This window comes from Centruroides sculpturatus, unplaced genomic scaffold (genome assembly GCF_000671375.1).
Source record: "Centruroides sculpturatus isolate CEXI.00-Female unplaced genomic scaffold, Cexi_2.0 scaffold2266, whole genome shotgun sequence".
Classification (NCBI taxonomy): Eukaryota; Metazoa; Arthropoda; class Arachnida; order Scorpiones; family Buthidae; genus Centruroides; species Centruroides sculpturatus.
In genome coordinates this window covers 7,619-26,810 of record NW_019386413.1, presented here as the reverse complement: position 1 = coordinate 26,810, position 19,192 = coordinate 7,619, and the positions used below count along the sequence as shown (strand labels likewise).

The following is a 19,192-nucleotide window of genomic DNA, read 5'->3' as shown; positions in this document are numbered from 1 at the left end:
AGCCGCCCATTTTTTTAGAATTTTTAATTAAGCATAAAAAATACTTAAAACTGAAAAAAAACGAAAGAAATGCGTTAATTTTGAAGAAAAAGCTTCAAAGTCTAAGTTTTTTTGTCTGGCCTTTCTGCGAAATTTAACACCGATGAGTTATTGTTTACACAGCTGGATGACCTTGAACACAGCTGGAGTCGGATTTCCCGGGACATTCTCATAGACATCGCAGGAGGACAAGGGTTTGAAGTAGGGTGACTTCAATCTGGCGGTATATTTTTAAATATTTTTAAAAAATTATAATTTTTATTGAGATTTCCGACCCCCCCTAATTAATTAAACTTCTATATAATAAAATCTATTAATTAAAAAAATTAAAAAACTATCGGAGGTCGTTTTTGACATCAGAAACTAGCTTTAAATAACTTTACCGAAGGAAAATCCGTGCGCTAGAACTTTAGAATGATGAATTAAATTTGATTAAAAAATCCCATTAAAAAACAATTAAGCCTTAATCGAGCCTTATCAAAGGCTACTTAAAATCGCGATAAAATTTTTTCGCGCGGGCAAAAATTTGTGGACCAAAAAAAACATTCCAAAAATTGAAAAAAAAATTGTCAGAAGTGGCTTTAACGACCGAGTTTTTCGTAACGCTAGGTAAACTTGACGAGTTAACTCGTCAATGGGAATTAAAAGGCGCGGAATTTGATTTAAAGAGCGAAATTAATTGCTGCGATCTGTTTATACACACTACAGAAGTTTTAATTAACTAACTGTCTTAACATAGATACCGTATAGGCGGTAGCATCGAGGGATTAATTAACCGCGTTAATCAAGGGATATTAATGTAAACAGTATTTGTCTATTATGAAAATAAGTAAATGCGAGCTTAAAATGTTTTTCGTGTTTGAATAATTTAATGAACGCAAAAAAATACTTTGAAATAGGAACGTGCTGTATCGTCATATTGTTTATCAAGTTCACCATGACTTTTTGATCCTCAATATATGCTCAATATTCCTAATAGTTTATAAGTTAGATTTGATATTTTAAAAACAAAAATTCTTAATACAATTGTATGTTAAAAGAACATATAGTATTTACATATACTGTATTCTGTTGCCAAGTGAAATTTTATAAACCTGCTGTGAAACCTTTTTAACTTTCTGAAAACACCCTGAAATTGGATATAACTTATTTGCTCCCATTCCGTTGAAATTTTTCGAAAGAAATAATAATAGGCTAATTCTTGCAGTTAAGCGGAAGGGACAGTAGAGAGGTTGTGGTCGAAGTTTTCATCTCTAAAACGTGAACATCATACGTTGAATGCCGCCATCTTGTAAGCTTAGAAGTTTGACAACGGCGTTTGGAAGGTCATTGGAACCATGCTGGACGCTCCAAACGCCATTGTCAAACTTCTAGGCTTACAAGATGGCGGCGCTTAATGTTCGACGTTCACATTTTAGAGATGAGAATTTCGACCACGACCTCTTTTTTAAAACAGAAAGAATCAGTATACATTTAATTAAAACACTTCCTATATCAATTCTGTACATCTATACTTTTTCTTTATTTTAATTTGTGTAGTTTATTTTATTTCTAATAAAATAGTTTCTGCTTTAATTTGATTTAAATTATTTAAACATTAGTAAATTAGGTATTTCTTTAAACTGAATCTAAAACAGATGAAAGATCTTCAATGTCTTTTCTTCTTCTTTTACTTCATTTGTATAGAATAAAATGGCTTTTGGTATTATTTTTTCTTTGATGTATTGTCCAATTTTGAAATCAAACATCATCATTTCTTTAATATCATCATCATCAAAATGATCGAATGTTGAAGGATTACTGAAAAAATTAAAAAATGATGGCGCTGATATTTCTTCATTTATAAGCTCATTTAAACTTTTAGAGGCGTTGTTTTTATTATTCTTCCAATCAATTATACATCCATTGCAACTCACATATTCTGGTCCATCGAAAAAGAAAGGATCTTCATGATTCAAAACGCATCTCACCTCATATTCTTTAGTCAAAGTATTGTTGAAGAAGTAATCATTCGGACTGAAATGAAATTCTAGAATGAAACTATTGGGCTTTTCTTCATTGTATCTTACACTGATGTCTGTAAGATGCTTCAAGATAAATTTATCTTCTTGAGAGATCAGATCTTTTATATCAGAATTTAGCAGAACTTTCAACCAGAAATCAGGCACGCCTTGGTGAGAATTATCTTCATTTGAGGATGCATTACTTGTGCTTTCTTTCAACAAATCAAATGTATTTTTTGTTTCTCTAGAATATTTGGAATTCGGATTATTCTCTTTTGAAGTTCCTTTGTGTGAAAGTACTGTCGATCCGTTAACAATTTCATATCTCTTCTTGAACGTTGGTTCATAGAGTTGTGAAAATTTCAAATTTAAGCAATGTAATTCTTTGAAACGTTGCATCTCTTGATGAAAATAATTCATTTGTAATTTAAGTAAGGCATTGAGGATTTCTTTCATTTTTGGGCCATTTTTCTTATAAATATTACCACAAAATTTAATATAGTTATAAGAAGGATCAAGTTTTAAATCCGAAAATTTCATATTTACTCCAGGCTTTATATCTTCGTTTATTTCCATTACTGGATGTGTAATAACTGTTACCAGCAATTAGTATTTTTCGGATTGTAATGATATTGTAGCGACTGTATTGTTACGTTAGGAATTTTTATAACAACAACAACAACAATAATAATAATAATAATGTAAAATGTTTTAGTTCATCAGATGGGATTTGAAAAATAGTATTTTTAAACGCCTTCAATCCCTTGGTCTCTAATAAGGCATTTTTAGCAAGTCCTTGTGGGTTCGGCCAGCCCACAATGAGGCAATCGAGTGATGAAGCCCAACATATCAGGAAGAACTTGGAAGGTATGTAAGTTACAAAGTCTTCATTAGTTTCCTTTTTTGGGTGTCACGTAGTCGTAGTAAAAATATAGTTTTCGGCGGCGCCCTCAGATTATATAAAAGGGGCACAAACCATTAAAAAAAAGGGCATCCTACACTATGCAAAAAGCTTCAAACTATGATTCAATGTCGATCAGCGCTGTCACAAGATGGCGATGGTTGTAATCGAAGCTAACTTGGCCTTGAAAACAAGAAATGATCCTTGTTTTCAAGGCCAAGTTTTGGTCCACATATGACGTAGTTGCATGGGACAATGGACAACTATCGTTCATTAGTTTCTTTTATAATTGCAGAATATACTAGAATTTGTAAATTTTCTGTTGTTTGTCGATAATGGAATTTGGGACACCTTGGGGATTAGGTATAGGGCAGCACAGACAAAAAAGGGCACGTAACCTAAATACTCCAATGTATGGGCGCCCTTGATAGTTTTATGTAAGTTTAATAAATGTTTTAAGTGAATTAAAGAGCGAATTGCCCGGTGATAGAGCTGGATAAGTATGCGAACGACATAACCCGTTTCATTTGAAATGGATTATGTTTGCTTATTCAGCTGTATTACATCCGCTTTCAGGCAACGCCCTATTGTCTCTTTGTTTAAAATTCGCTAATGATAAAAATAATATATTATACTCTGATATTAATATTTCAATTAAGAGTTATTAAACGTAAGAATTATGCCAATATATTTTCTACACAACGAGAAAATAAATAACTAATGATATATTGCATTATTTTGTGCAAACATATATATATGTTTGCATAGTAAAAGTAATTAATCATTTTTTATTCATCAAAAAATCCTTGGATAGAGATATCCAAGGATTTTCTGATGAATAAAAAATGACGAAAGAATAAAGCAGATAAGCAAAATAACTTAAGGTAGCCTAATCTCTATCTGTTGTTTAAGTTTCGGCAAAGCAACACAACATTTGGGCGATCTGCCTAGGGAGAATGCCTTCCGGGAGGTCTTTTTTAAGGTAACTGGCTCTCTATTCAGGCGTTAAAGATGTGAAAATCCAGAAAAGTCCACGTGGCCAGCCCCTCTTGGCCAGGTGCGAACCCACAACCGAACGCCCGTGTTCAGGGAACGGAACCGCTTAGCCACTGGTAGGCCATCTGTATCTCAAATTTCAGGTTTAGAAAATAACTTCCAAATTGCATCATTTCGGATTAGAAAGGATCTATTCTAAATACATAAACTTCATCAATTATGTAAAATATGCTTCCCTATCTATGTAATAAGTCAGTAGTATAAAATAGTCAGTAAATTACCATGTTTTTTTGTTTTCTGAGGGTTTAAAATTATATTTTAAGATTTCAGAAAAAACATAAATGACTATAAATGACTTTAACACGAGTCATGATTGATGAGTATTATCTCTTATTAATTAAATTAATTCATTATCTTTATTCAAACTATCGATTAGGAAAATAAATCAAGTGTTAAATGAGTTGTATCATCATAATTAGAAAATCTTTTTTTGCTTTAAAATTTACTATTAAAACTTCCAGATTGTTTTTATAAAATAATAAACATGAATTACCATTCCTTTAGTACAAAATTCTTTCCAAGAAAATATTTTTTGTACATATCATGATTATTATTATAAGCATATTCATAATTAATAATCACATTCCGGTCTAGAAATAGATACATTCCGAAAACAACATGGATAAATAATAAATAGTTAATGTTAACAGCCGTAACCGGGATTCGAACCTGGGTTATTTACTGCCACAACTCAATGTCCTAACCACTAGACCATCACGGCTACTCAGACACTTCATTAAACTACTCTCATTCACATCTAAAGTCATTAAAGTGTAACGAGCGTAAAAAAATTATGAAAAAGGGGACCTCAAACCAATCTTTTCAAGAAAATATTCTCTTCAAAAGTTTCTTCCGAAGAAAAATGTCTAAAAACAACACCATACACGGGGCCCCCTAATTAAAATTAAGCAAGCGTTAAGTATTATGGTATGAGAGGAGTGAGGTGAAGCCAGAATCAGTCATAAATGAAGAGCAAACATCTCTTAGTCATAAAAAGTATTACGAATAAAACGAATAAAAACACATAAATATATTTTTTCACTTTATATTTGTTATTTTTTTTTACAAAAAAAATTTAATTTTGAATCCTTTCTGTATCTGGGGGTCCGGATCAAATGACTCTGTATCTAGGTCTAGTATTAAGATATAGAAAAAGTATTTATAGGTTCTTTATAAATAACCTTTGAGAGAGTTATAATCTTTCCTCTAAACTTATTTATTTATTTGTTTTTTAAAAAAATTATTCCCCTTTGATCAAGCTCCAGTCGTGAACTCTAAAATGACATTTAAAAATTGTGACGTCAAAGACTGAACAAATGACGCATAATTTTGACCCAAAAGTTTATCTTAAGACAAAACAAAATAAATAAAATATTATTTTATTTATAAATGTCTTTCATTGTTCATTTTCTGGAAATTACTTTGATTTCATAATTTCTTATTATCAATATAATTATAACTCGTATATACTAATTAATTTTAATTTTATATTATTTTTAGATAAAAACTTTTATCAGATTATCTATAAAATATAATAAAAAATATATAAATTATTTTAAGAAAGATTAATAAATAAATGGAAATATTTTNAGGGTAAGCTGTAATCCTCTCCCTCTCCCCCACTGGGGGAATATCGAAAAATCCGTTCTTAATGTGCAATCTCATGACGTGTCCTAACTGTTTTCCAAATTTCAACTTTCAACTCCTAACTGTTTGCTCTTGGCAATGATGAATCAACTAGGACATGTAATTTTATATATATAGATATACTTAACTTATTGTGATCACTGTATTGTTATCAGTCATTTAATGTAATCATAATTTACATGTCTCAAAACACACTTTAAAATACACTTATAAAATTTGGTTGATTATAATCAGAATTCAGGTATAGTTTTCACTTTAAGTAGGCATTTTATGGCATATTTTTATAATTTTTATTCTTTGCCCATCTATAATTAAAACTTAAACTTTGTGGACAGAAATCTCAAAAGTTTTTAATAAGTTTTCAATTATATTATAAACAAATTTATTTCATATACTTTTCAAATAGACTGTAATCTGTACAAATTTTGAAATTCATTCTTATGTAATTTTATTATGTAAAGATTTTTTTAATGTTTCAAGGAAAAATTACTTACCAGTATTTAGTAAAAGAAATTAATATTTTTTCTAGCTCCAGTTCAAAATACTGTAGTGAACTTTTTATTAGATCTTAGTTTTATTGTAGAAATAAATATTAATTTCCATGTGTTTCAAATACATGCACTATTTTGAACACATTTGTAAATTGTAATTGAAATGAGAAATTAAAATTTTTTTTTGCAATTGCCTGGAAAGCTGATTTGGATAATATACATACCGTTTATGTAAAGTCATTCATCATCCTTTACCCAGCCATTGCATTGGTGATTTGCTTCATCATCATCAATCTCCATGTTCTTCATTCTTACATTATGGTCACAAACTATGGATAATGTCAATAAATTATACTTTGTTTCATCCTGTTTCTTACTGTTCTATGCCCTAATATAACGACTTCACTGATTACTATATTCTCATATCTGTGTAATTTTTGTTTTCAGGTTATTTTTAACACAGTTTTATTGAACATTTCTGAATTGTTTCTACATATGTACTTTTTCATGTAGAAATTTATTAAAGCAACTTTGTATAAAACAAACTATATATTATTACATATATGAGTATTAAAATTAACTATATGTATTTTTAATGTTTTTGGTACTCAAAATTAGATCAATCAGTAGCACTTCAAACAGAAGTCCTCAGTACAAGCATATGAAAAAGCCAATGCGTAAGAAACGTCGCTATCGTCCTGGTGTTAGAGCAATAATGGAAATAAGAAAATATCAGAAGAGTTCTGTAAGTATTTTTGTGATGAAATTTTGTCCATGTATATTAAAAAGTAATGAATAATATAGATATTTTATGCAAAACTCAATTTATTCTACATTATTAGTTGTGTTTTATTTTAATCTAAATGGTAATCAGAAACATAATCTTGCACTTTTTTACATTTACTAGAATCTTCTTATTAGAAAACTGCCATTTATTCGATTGGTGAGAGAAATTACTGCCGAATTAACGGGAATTTTTTATTACTGGGCCAGCCAAGCACTTCTAGCTCTTCAAGAAGCTGCAGAAAGTTATCTTGTCAATTTGTTTGAAGATTCATACTTATGCTCTTTGCATGCTAAACGAGTCACATTGATGCAGGCAGATATACGTTTAGCCAGAAGAATTCGTGGACGTGCACAATTATGAAACAACAGAAATGTTTTTAAAATATCAGTGTTCAAGCAAAACCTTACTATACTTCATTTACAGACTTACTACTAATTGAAATCTAGCAATTTTTTTAAAAAATCAATACATTTGATACAAGTTGTACGGAAACATTTTCAGTGAAATTATCTTGAATTGAAAGTTCATATGGTCCACATGTACTAATACTCCAGATATCTATTAATTTTAATTAATGTTTCAACTGTTTATTACATTAAAAATGTATTCTGTAAAAGCTTGATTTTAATATTAATTAAATATGTAAAAATATATAAATGTATAGAAGCTATAACCCATAAATACATGCATGTTTTATCATGGTCTTGAAATCATCTTCCATTGTAAATAGTTCAGTAGAATTTATCAGTTTTTCTGCCTATTCATCTATTATTATATTATAATCTACATCAATGTAATCATTGTTTTGATACATGGTTGGGAATATTATGGTATGTATTGTATTTTGAACAATATTTTAAAATATGTATAACGTGTGTTTATTCTTAAATTTGAAATATTGAATTGTATCATATAATAAAAGTGCATTTATTTTAAATGTGATTGTTAAAGTAGTGATAAAAATTGGGTGTCGAAGAATAATTACAAAATGCATGCATACAAAACATTTTTACGTGCATACAAAACGTTTTTACAAAAACATAAAGTTCTGAAGGTAAGAAACCAAAGAGCAGCAAAACAGATTTTCCTCAAAGCTTAGTAGTGCTACCCCGCATTCTAACGTTATTTGAAGGGCTGTGTTTATCGGATATTTTTTGGATTCGAACACACTATACAAATGTTGCCACTACTTCTCGAAACACCCTGTATACGTAGCGTACTGAGTAATATCGGTTAAGAACATCCCTTCCACTTAACTGCTAAAATTAAGCACTTTTTTTGCAATTAATATTAGTAATTTATTATATTAAATGTTAATAATGAACAAATTAAATTATTTCTGTCATAAAATTTCAGCGAAATATCAGCAAATACCTCGTATATCTGATTTTATATTCAAAACTTCAGAGGTTTTTTCAGGGAGTTTAGAAGATTCTTTGCAGTTTACTTGGCAACAGAATACAGTACTGTATATGCAAATACATGTTCTTTTACCATCCAATTGTATGAAGGAGTTTTGTTATTAAAATGCCAATATCTAAATTAATAATTATGATCAAATATTGAGTATCAAAAAAGTGATAGTGAAATTGATAAACAATATTGAAATGCAGCATGTTCCTATTTCAAAAGATTTTTTTTAAAGTGTTCATTGAATTATTCAAACAAAAAACATTTACCACCAGCATTTACTTATTTTGATAATAGACGAATACAGTCAAACCATGGTTTTTGAACTTAATTCATTCCTAAAAGTTCGAAAATCGATTTATTCTCAAACCGAAACAAATTTTCCCATAAGACAATATAATACGGATTAATCCATTTCCGATACCCAAAACAATCTTTTTGTAAATCTTTTTAGTTGTGTTTCATGCTTAAAAATTCCTACAAATACAATATAATATAATAATATTTTTACCTATATCTATATCCATATATTACGCGAATGTCAAGTAATATGATTTTTATTAATTTAATTTAAATTCAATTGCATACCGATAAACGGAAGGTAGTATCTTATCCGCATACACATTGTAATATAATTTGAATAGCAACGTCATCGATGGTTGGTGTGGTGACATCTAATGGCTCAAAGTGATCTGGGCACCACTAACTTCTAAATCGGTAACCCGTTGTTGATTGGTTGGGTCTTCGACTTTTTTTAACACAGGAAGTTGGAGTTTACCATCTGTGTCTCTCTAATCTGTGGCTGGCTCTTACCAATCTACTTGGTAAGAGCCAGCCGGGCCAGAGGCAACCGGGGCAAATATGGCATTGAAATTTTTGTTCGAAAAGCGAGGCGTTTGAAACCTGCGGTCTGAATGTACTGGTAAAATTGTTTACATTAATATAATTTAATTTTTTTATTAGATTAATAATGTTTAATGTTTTCTTCTTGGTTACTTGGAATTTTTTTCCTTTTTTGGTTGTTTGCTAACATACATGTTTTATCATGTAAATGGAGAATAAACAGTTTAATTTTAATAAACACAATGGTCAGATAATAAAATATAAAAATATTCACAAATTATAAAAACAATAAAAGTCTTCATATTCTGTCCTTCACACATCAAAAATATAAAGACTTTTATGGTTTAATGATGCTTATTTTCACATTTAGTGCAAGAATAAATAACCAAATTTTATAAATTCTGAGATTCTCAACAACTGAACAGACTACATTTTAGGTTTTCATATTTTTTCACGCTTGTTACACTTTAATTACTTTAGATATTTGCCCACCAGTGGCCAAGCGGTCTTCATACGCTGAACACTGGGAGTTCAGTCGTGGGTTAGCGCTTCTCTTGGACGGTTTGGCCACATGGAGTTTTCTGGATTTTCTCCACGTCTGTAACACCTAAATAGGAGCCAGTTTCCCTTAAAAAGACCTCCCGAAGGCATCCCCCTAGACAGATCACTTAAGTGTTTAGGCAAATAGCCCAAGTGTTGCGTTGCCGTATCTTAACAAACAAACTTTAGATATTTATAGCCCTGCGTTAGTGCACTGAATTTTTTTTCAGCATTAGTGCAGTGGGGTGTTTGTCCATCCCCTCATTTTTTTGGTCCATAAATCATGTAAGTAAAAATTCATAAAGTTTTACTCATTTATTTGGTAAAGGCATGTGTCATTGTACATATGATTATATTCAGGTATGATTACATGTTGTATTAGTACATAAATCCATGAAAATAAAAAACAACATTTATCAAAACTCATTACATTAGATATTATTAAACCAATAGTAAAAATCTAAATTGTTTTTAAGCATTTTTGTCACTCTTATTCATTAGCTGACATTGTACTTTGGCACTCAATGCAAATGACAAGAAGCTTGCTATGTTTGGTATTTTCTCAGTGTGTTTATCAAAGTCAGCTGTTTTGAATTTGTAAAGGAATAAAACTAATTAAAATAAACTTATAATAATCAATGTGAATAAAAATAATTTATNTAAAGTATTTATATAATAGAATATCTTAAATTAATTAATTTATTTGTAGTTATTAAATTTTATACAAGATGGCGGCTTAACCACATGATCTATCTTTATATAGTCGACCCCCCTATAACACTGTTCATAATTCCGTTTTATATGAATTCCATTTTGTACGAGTCACTTAGATTTTATAAATATATGTGCCAGGCTGTGAACTGCTCACGTATTTGTAAAATCTAAGTGACTCGTACAACATGGAATTAATATAAAACGGAATTATCAACAGTGTTATAGGGGAGTCGACTGTATATACATATAAAGATAGATCATTTGTTCAATATTCCAAAACAAGTTTTAATAAATGTCATTTTTTACTTTGTAAAACTTAATTAACTTCTCGTAATGTATTCTAATTCTACTAATTACTGAAAAACCTTCAGTAAAGGTTATATTTATTAAGTAAATTACAGAATAATTTATCATTTTTATATGAAATAATAATATAAATTATCGTTCTTCCAATAAATTAATTTAATGACTTTCTTTTTTTTTCTTTAATTTTAATATTAAAGTTTGCACATAAAAATAAATTATAAAAATGATCATTTCATGAAAATTTCTATATAAAATATCATTATCTATGTTTTTTTTTCTTTAAAAAAATATGCGTAAATTATATTAATAACGATCCCCAGTGATGTTTTATCTTAAAAAAAATACCAGCCTCCTGCATAGAATTATCAAAAAATGCGCAATCAATTTTACAAAACTTGGAATATTTTCTTGATAAAATATTTTTATATCTCTAATTTTGATACGTAATTTTTATATATATTGATTTCTATAATAACAGTTGGAACTTTCTCTTATATTATTTGATAAAATATTATTTGTATATTTAATTAAGATAAGATAATCTCTAACGTAGTAATTCGAAAAAAAAATAAGTTACGTAAAGTAAATTTTTAATTAAAATTTTTAAAATAAATTTTTAGGTATATTACAACAGGATATTTGGTATTGCTAACTTAACAGATTTACAATATTCTACAAGTAAAGAGGAGATACTAGAATTATGGGCTCTAATAACTGCATGGGGTAAATGGGCTGTATTGGAGCTTATGGTTTCTATAAAAGATCCACTTCAAGATCTGAATACAGAAATAAATCAGGTAAACTNTTATAAGAATTCCATGTTGTACGAGTCACTTAGATTTTACAAATACGTGTGCCGGGCTGTGAACGGCTCACGTATTTGTAAAATCTAAGTGACTCGTACAACACGGAATTCATATAAAACGAAATAATCAACAGTGTTATAGGGGGGTCTGTAATATAATTGCAATAACACTGACAGATTGTTTTTGTATTATTTAGCATATCTCAAGTTTCCGTGTACAAGTTGATGATTTATTACAAGAAATTGCAAATATTATGTTGGAAATTCTTTCAAATACAGACAATGAAGATATCGGTGAATATTTATCAAAGTATTTAAACGGAATCGAAAACACAGATGATATAGCATACAGTTTATGCCAAGTATAGTCCTGCTTATGCAAATGTACAGTGTATATTCAGTATTAAAGACCTGAGCGTACATTCTTGTTTTTAGAGTTTTGTTTTCGAACAAAACTGATACAATATTTATTATATCATATAAATTTGAAAATAAATTAATATTAAGTTTTCATTTTATTTATGAATTTACCATTTATAATCATAATAACGATTATTAGCAAGTTTATTAGAAGCAATTATTAATTTTTATAGTTGAAGAATAAGATTATTTTTTAAAGAATGATCAAGTTAAATGTTAAAACTTTAAAATTAATAACAAAAATTTAAATTGTCACATAATAAATTAGCTAAAGTGACACTTCAGTTGAATAAAATTAAAATTTTCGAACTTTGTGACTTTGCTGGTTTCCGCGTGGGCAAGATTTAAAGATATTCTTTTATTATAATTTTTTAGAGTGTTTCTTTTATTACCTTATAAGAACTTTTAATACCTATTTTTCTTAATAAATTACTACAACAGAGATTGCAAATATCTTTCTTGCAACCACAACTGGCTGTGAGAAACACGTTTTTATACGATATATCATCCTTATACCATCACACACATCCTTTCCATTTAAAGAGATTGCAATTTCTTGTTCGGCTGAGTTTTTCCACGTCGATCAACAAGTCTTAAGGACAAAGTTTAAGACAAGGAAAAGCCTTTGTCTATGTTCTAAACTTTGTCCTAAATCAAATAGAGTTGGAAGTACACATACTCTTTATGTTTATGACAATACTGAAAAGACGCGCAACGTTTCATATAAGACTTAGACGTTCAGTAACAATATTAACTACTCCTAATTATGTACACGTTACTTTCTGAGATTCTCTTTATGGATTGATAAATAATAGAATTATTTAGCCAAAATTTTCGTCTTTGTTAACCTATAGAAATCCATAAAAAGTTTGGTTACTTTTTAATCTGGGCAATGCCAGTTAATTCTACTTGTTTTATTAGGCTATATACATACATCGGCAAAAAAGTTCGACACTAAGAAGGAGGCGCCGATTGGAATCGAATGAAACTTTTAGTACGAACGTAATGACAATGATAGAATGTGATTACAATATCATAGCAAAGGGACAATCCCTGTAGAACAACAGCATAATTTAAAGCAACTTTTAATACCTTGCTGGAATTCCTCTTGCCTGATTACATGCGGCTTTCCAGTAGGGCGTGGAGGCTTACAGACACTGTAGGTTATCCTGCGCTCACACATGTTACAACTGCCGCTTCATCTATCTCACAGTTGTAAATGGTCGTAGGTAATGTTCCATCTGATCCCATAAATGTTTAATGGGCCATGAATTGTGAAGGCCCGGAAATAGCCCCTCCCCAAAGAAAAAAGGAAGATATGTAAAAATTTGTTAAGTTAAACCGTCAAGAAAACAATTTATATAAGTGTCGAAACGGCGACACCTGACTTTGACGTCGACGCTCATCAAAAGTAGACGGAAAAACCAAATTTTAGATATAAAAAGAAGAAAATTTAAAATATTAAAGTTAAGACGCAGTTTAGAAAGCAAAACGAAACTAGAAAAAAAATATTAAAATGAGCATAGGTGTTATAGTCAACAATTAAACGCGATCAGAGTCGAAAAGATGGTGTCGGATAAACCATTTCCAGCCGACCTTTCTCGCGAACTTTACGGAGCTCCATTTACACCTGGAGACAGGTGGAAGACCAATTAGAAAACGGTGATGTTTGTAATTCTGCTATGAAAAGTAACACGTGAAGGCGTAGAATTTTTTCAGCCTACCGTTATACCGTCGAAATCCCACTCATCGTGATTAGGAATGACCGACGGTCATATTAGATGGCTCCCTAGACCAGCACGTCAGCAGTAGGAGTAATGTCTTCAATCCTCGCAGTGATCTTTCACACGGTAGTCATCAGTTTCCAAATAGAATACGAATTCGTTGCTAAAGTCGACGATCTTTCAATCCGTAGCAGTCACTAGCTCCATACTTCTTTATCACATCACCACTACAAACGAAGCTGACGATATTGGGGTGCTGATGATAGAATGCATAGCAGTTACCGTGCATGTAAATTGCCTCTGCTACTTATCTGCGAATGGCACAAGGAAAAGACAAGGGTTCTAAGGTTCCAGACTATACTTTCGATAATACCGAAGGTACGGTATTTAATTGCAACGGGAGGCTTACGTTAATTATTCGAATATCAAACCTCATAAGAGATTAACATCGAATAAATTTACCGGCTCAGTTCCTTATTTGAGCCGTTCGGCGAAATTTTGTTTAAAATGTCAAATAATTAGCATTTCAAAATAGTTTACAATAACAGAATTAATTAAAACAATTATCTTTGATGATTTTAAATCTGTGAATTAGGTTTTAAAACAATAAGATATTTAAAAAAGTTGCTTAAATTATGATAAGATGTCTATCATTTTGTATTGCTTAAACACAGATTTACTAATGTTTTATGTAAACATTTATACAGATAAAAACTTTTAAATGTATTCCGCGTAGAGATAAAAAACTAAGTTAATAAATGAAATAAACAATATCCTACGGGTTTCAATAAGATAGCTTAAAAAATGATAACCTCAGGATCAATTAGTGATAAAGCAATAAAGTAGTCACGTATTCAATTATAAAAATGTATATGTATTGAATATTTATTTATTTGTTCATTTAATTGTGATATATATTCATTTTAAAATGATTTTGAATTCATGGATAAATAGAAACACATTTGTTTCTATTTATCCATTTATCCAAATTTGCCATTAGTATTGAAAAAAATGAATGGGATGAATAGAAATAATAGAAAAACTATTGTTTCTATTCATCCCATTCATTTTTTTTCAATACTAATGGCAAATTTGAAGAAGTTTAAGACCTAGCTTTAAAATAGTTAAATACTATAGATCCATTTGTATGTTTCTCAAATGATCTTGATTTACTGTATTTCATTAGGATACCTCTCTTTAACTTGGTACTTCTCTATAGTGAAAGAAAGAAGGATTTCAGCAAACTCTGTCAAGATGTCAGAATGTGACACTCTTTTACAAGAAAACAGACCAGCTGAGAACGGTGACAATTTTTACTAGATGTGAGAAAATCTATTATTATTTAAACATTATTATCTTACGTTACTTAATTTAAAACGTATCACGAAATTACTAATGTTTACCCTATCTTCTATTATTAAGTAGAAAATGATCCAATGAGTGACGGGTGATCTAATACAGTATTTACAAACATCATTACACTTATCAGCTATTTTCTTACGTATACTTTAGTTTATTTCATTTAATTTTAATAAAAATAAGTTATAATTAATCTGAACTGATCTGTCATTATTAAACATTAATTATTCTTATCTTCGTTAATCAGCCATAAACAAATAATACAGGAGAGAAGATAATATAGAGAAAGGATCGAGACAGGTTCTGAATAAATATTTGTAAATAATTAAAGAAAAAGCGAATACCGGAAAGGATTAACATACTAATAATTTTCTTTATATATTTATATATATGTGTGAACCGACGGAGTAGAGCTCCGAGCTTCTCCCCACTTATCGGCTTCTTTGTCAGGGATGGTCGGTATTGTAAATGAGTAGGAGTGAGCGAGGTCGTGACAAGGGGTTCGGTCGTACTCAAGGATGACACATAATTAAATATAAGAATAACATATTTAATTAACTATAAGTTATACAAACGAGTACAAATCGAAGGGTACAAAAAGGGAATAATCCAAAAATATTTCTAAATCGCGACAAGGATAGACGATCGTCGATAAGTCGTCTAAATTCTTGCCATTATAAGGTACAATATCTTTTAAGTTACACTAGCCTAAGTTCGATCTACTGTATAACCGAAAGAGCGAGAGTTAGAGTTCTCTAGTTCTCTAAAAGATTACCTTTTTAGCCAAGGCGATCAAGATCCGAGAAGTCTGTACGTCGGAGCGTGGAGCAGAGGTTCGAAAGGATCCTAGCCTGGTGTCTTCCCTCCGGTGATCGCCCCGAGGTGTGGGTGCGACCCCTTTTTATACACGTCCCGAAGGGGGAGGAAGTCGGGGAACATTCCGATGCAATCCCTTGTAAGTTCGACATGTCCGGCGTTGTTTATACTAATTGTCAGAAATCGAAACATTTTTGTACATTTATTACTTCTATCCGGTATTGTTACTCTTTCTATCTCATAAATTTGATAACAGTTGTCAAACTAACGGAATTAATGGCTGGCAGTGGCGTGCCGTCATTGGAAGCGGTGGATGCGCCGCTTTCCTCGTATTTTCTAAAAAATAAATACATATTAATTTTAATTATACGAAAATAATCGCACAATATTTTATTATAACGCATTACGTATCTTATTACAAATTTCTATACTACGCGTGAAAAAAAAATAAGATCGCTATCGTATATTCGAATATTAGTTGCGGAGTGGAAGCGCCGTATCGTCGACATCCAAAAAGCCAGATTCGCGCACGCACTTTACAGAGCACCTACCTCACCCGGTTAAGCCGGTAGAAGACTAGGACCTCGGGTGGATGCTACGCGTATACCGCATCCAATTCTATCAAGGCCCGGTTCCGGGCTTTTAGGCTTATGGAATAAACGATACGAATGGACCCTAGACAATCGCTGACGCGCAATTGACTGATTGTCCCTGGATGTCGGCTTCTTACAGAAACACAGCTTTCCTATCGTCAAATGTCACGGCAAGCCACTGATGGCTGGAGGTGACTAAGGTTAGGGTTTGTAGTGCAATCTTAGTAATAATTGTTCATTTGGTGGGTCGTCTGATCGGTTTTATCCTCGTTAAAATCGGACGAAGTAGGAAGTGTGTGTGAGTTGGTTCGGTTCGGACTCCACTTGCGGGTGACCTTTTTGGTTACCCTCTATCTATCCTCTATCTATAACAATTTGAGGTTTTTGTTAATTGGCTAGTTATTTTGTAAACGGTAACGATGGTGTAAATGAATTATCCTCGTTACAATTCTTGTGATAACTCAGGATTTATTTCTTCATAATTTGAAGTTTAGACTATTTACAAAAAGTCATAATTGACTTTTTGTAAATAGTCTAAACTTCAAATTATGAATTATCCTCGGTTGAGAGGGGAGAGGTTTGGCAGCCGTTCGAAATGACTTTGAAAGTTGGGAAGGTCAATTCTCGATGTGACGAGGAAAGTCGAGGGGTTAAAAAGAAATGAATATTTTCAACATAAATTTAAAGAAATACTTTAATTAATATTTGGGAATCTTTAGGAGAGTAGAAAGAAAGATTAAAATTTACCAATTTAAGCATCTCGCCTCCACTTCCTCTGATTCATTGAATGCTTAGTTCCTGGTAAATGGAAATTATTTACCAATATGACTGCATCGGGAAGAAACCCGATTGGCTGTCGTGTTGTCTATGTAAGGGAACGATCCCTTCACTCGAGGCTGCTTTTTTTTTTTGGTTATCCAACAACTGAAGTAAGCCATGCCGTAATCTCAGATCCGAGGTTCCTAGTCGCCAGTGATAGCCCGCCTCAGGCTGTATGCCCCTCTTTATCGCCAGGTAATATACTTCTTATGTAACCAATCTTAGTCGGCAATCGACCAAGTATTAGCAATTAGTTACCCTCGATATAGTCGAATTATATCTTAGTTTAGTATACCCTGTTATTATATACATCTGCCATGTATATAACTTATATGCTTGAATATATATAAATAGTTTAATTTATAAAAGGGATTTGTCTGAGCCTCCAGCGAGCGACTTTTCCGCCACTCCATAATACGAATACGACCTTCGGTACTTAATATTTCCCGATTCATCCACTCGGAGTCGGGTTAAAGATTAATCCATTGAATAGTGGTGAGTTAAGACGTAAATCTTATCTTAACTGGTGTCAGGAATCCTGACACCAGTTAACTGACGAAAGACTACGTCTTTCAATCTTTCTATAACATAACATTAAATCCATCCTAGACAGTGGGCGGAATCTCACCGACTCTGATCTCACAATGTACTAAAAAGAATGCGGATTCCCTCAATGTACAGGGTGATTATAATTAAAGTTTTACTTTGAAGTAGCTATAAAATAAAAACTACTGGACAGAATGTTATCAAACTTGGTAATAGTATACAGGACATCATGGGATTTTATTTCCCGCAAAAAAAAGTTCAAAAACTCACTACCAACGGAAAAATAGCGTTGTCTGCAATACTGTTAAACGAAATAAGACACGAAGACGTCGTCGAAAATGTTTTTAATCTGTTTTAAAACGAAACTGTTTGTGGGGTTACTCCCGATATGCTAAGAACTACTGTTGAGAACACAGTAATGCGATGTAACTTGCTTATCAAAAATGGTGGACACCACATTGAACATGCTCTGTAACGCGTTTTAAAACCGATTAAAAACATTTTCAACTACGAATCAAAACTTTGTGGAGATGTCCTGTGTCTTTGTTCTTTGTATCCATTCATTGCTTTAATTTTACATTTTACTTTTCCGGCTGTTATATATGACAGAAGGAAAGTTTGGCAATCGGTCAAAGAATGATCCCCCCAAGGTTTTTACATTTTTGGACTCACTGAACCTTGAAACATTGAAAAATCGGTAGTTTTTCTGTATGTATGAATGTTAATGTATGTAAGTGTGTTTGTGGGTGTATGCATGGGAAGCACGATTTTCTTCACCCATGTTGAAGATTAATAACTCTTGTGTCTTCTGTCGAAAAATTCTAAAATTTTTCAGGTAGGTTTGTGTATTAGGCTATTTGATGCCATTAAATTTTGATGGTTAAAGGTAGACGGGGGTGGGGAAATAGAAGGGAATCGTGTCCTATCTCGAGTAGGGTCAAACATAATGAAAACTTTACTAGTTATTAGCATTTACAATTATTATTATTTTTGTAAAACGCATCTCTACCCTCAAAATTAAACGTTTTGCCATTTTATAATAATTAATTATATAACAAGTTTTTAAATAAAATATCACAATAGATGACTCCATATGCAGTGAAATCTTTTTGCCAGGAAAGCTAAGCAACTCGTTGCTTAGTTATTTTTCTTTTCGTATGAAATACGCTTTTCAGCATGATGGGTTTAGAATCGGTAGATGTATTCTTGTCCTTCACATGATTTTTTTAAATGGCTCAAAATTAAGTTAACGTTTTTTAAAGTTAAGTTAAAAAAAACGGTTATTTACAAGGAATTTAATAAATATTTACTTCATAAAGATTGAAGTAACTTTATTAACCGGAATATCATCGTAGAAAAACATTACACAAAAA

The 19,192-nt window shown here is 31.2% G+C and overlaps 2 protein-coding genes and 1 long non-coding RNA gene across 3 annotated transcripts; 2 read left to right on the top strand and 1 right to left on the bottom strand.

The window, feature by feature from the left end:
- Positions 1–1,547: 1,547 nt before the first annotated feature.
- On the bottom strand, positions 1,548–2,695 carry LOC111614888 (nucleosome assembly protein 1-like 1). The gene has a single exon (XM_023356260.1). The coding sequence runs from the start codon at positions 2,616–2,618 to the stop codon at positions 1,668–1,670; it is 951 nt and encodes a 316-aa protein (XP_023212028.1). The 5' UTR covers positions 2,619–2,695; the 3' UTR covers positions 1,548–1,667.
- A 4,039-nt stretch (positions 2,696–6,734) lies between these two features.
- LOC111614890 (histone H3-like centromeric protein A) lies at positions 6,735–7,861 on the top strand. The gene is made up of 2 exons (XM_023356262.1): positions 6,735–6,882; positions 7,045–7,861. Exons 1-2 carry the CDS (start codon positions 6,799–6,801, stop codon positions 7,282–7,284), a joined length of 324 nt encoding a protein of 107 aa, XP_023212030.1. The 5' UTR covers positions 6,735–6,798; the 3' UTR covers positions 7,285–7,861.
- A 3,468-nt stretch (positions 7,862–11,329) lies between these two features.
- Positions 11,330–11,964, top strand: LOC111614891. Its single transcript, XR_002755007.1, has 2 exons — positions 11,330–11,534; positions 11,740–11,964. It is a non-coding gene; the product is annotated as an uncharacterized LOC111614891 (long non-coding RNA).
- The last annotated feature ends 7,228 nt before the right edge of the window (positions 11,965–19,192 follow it).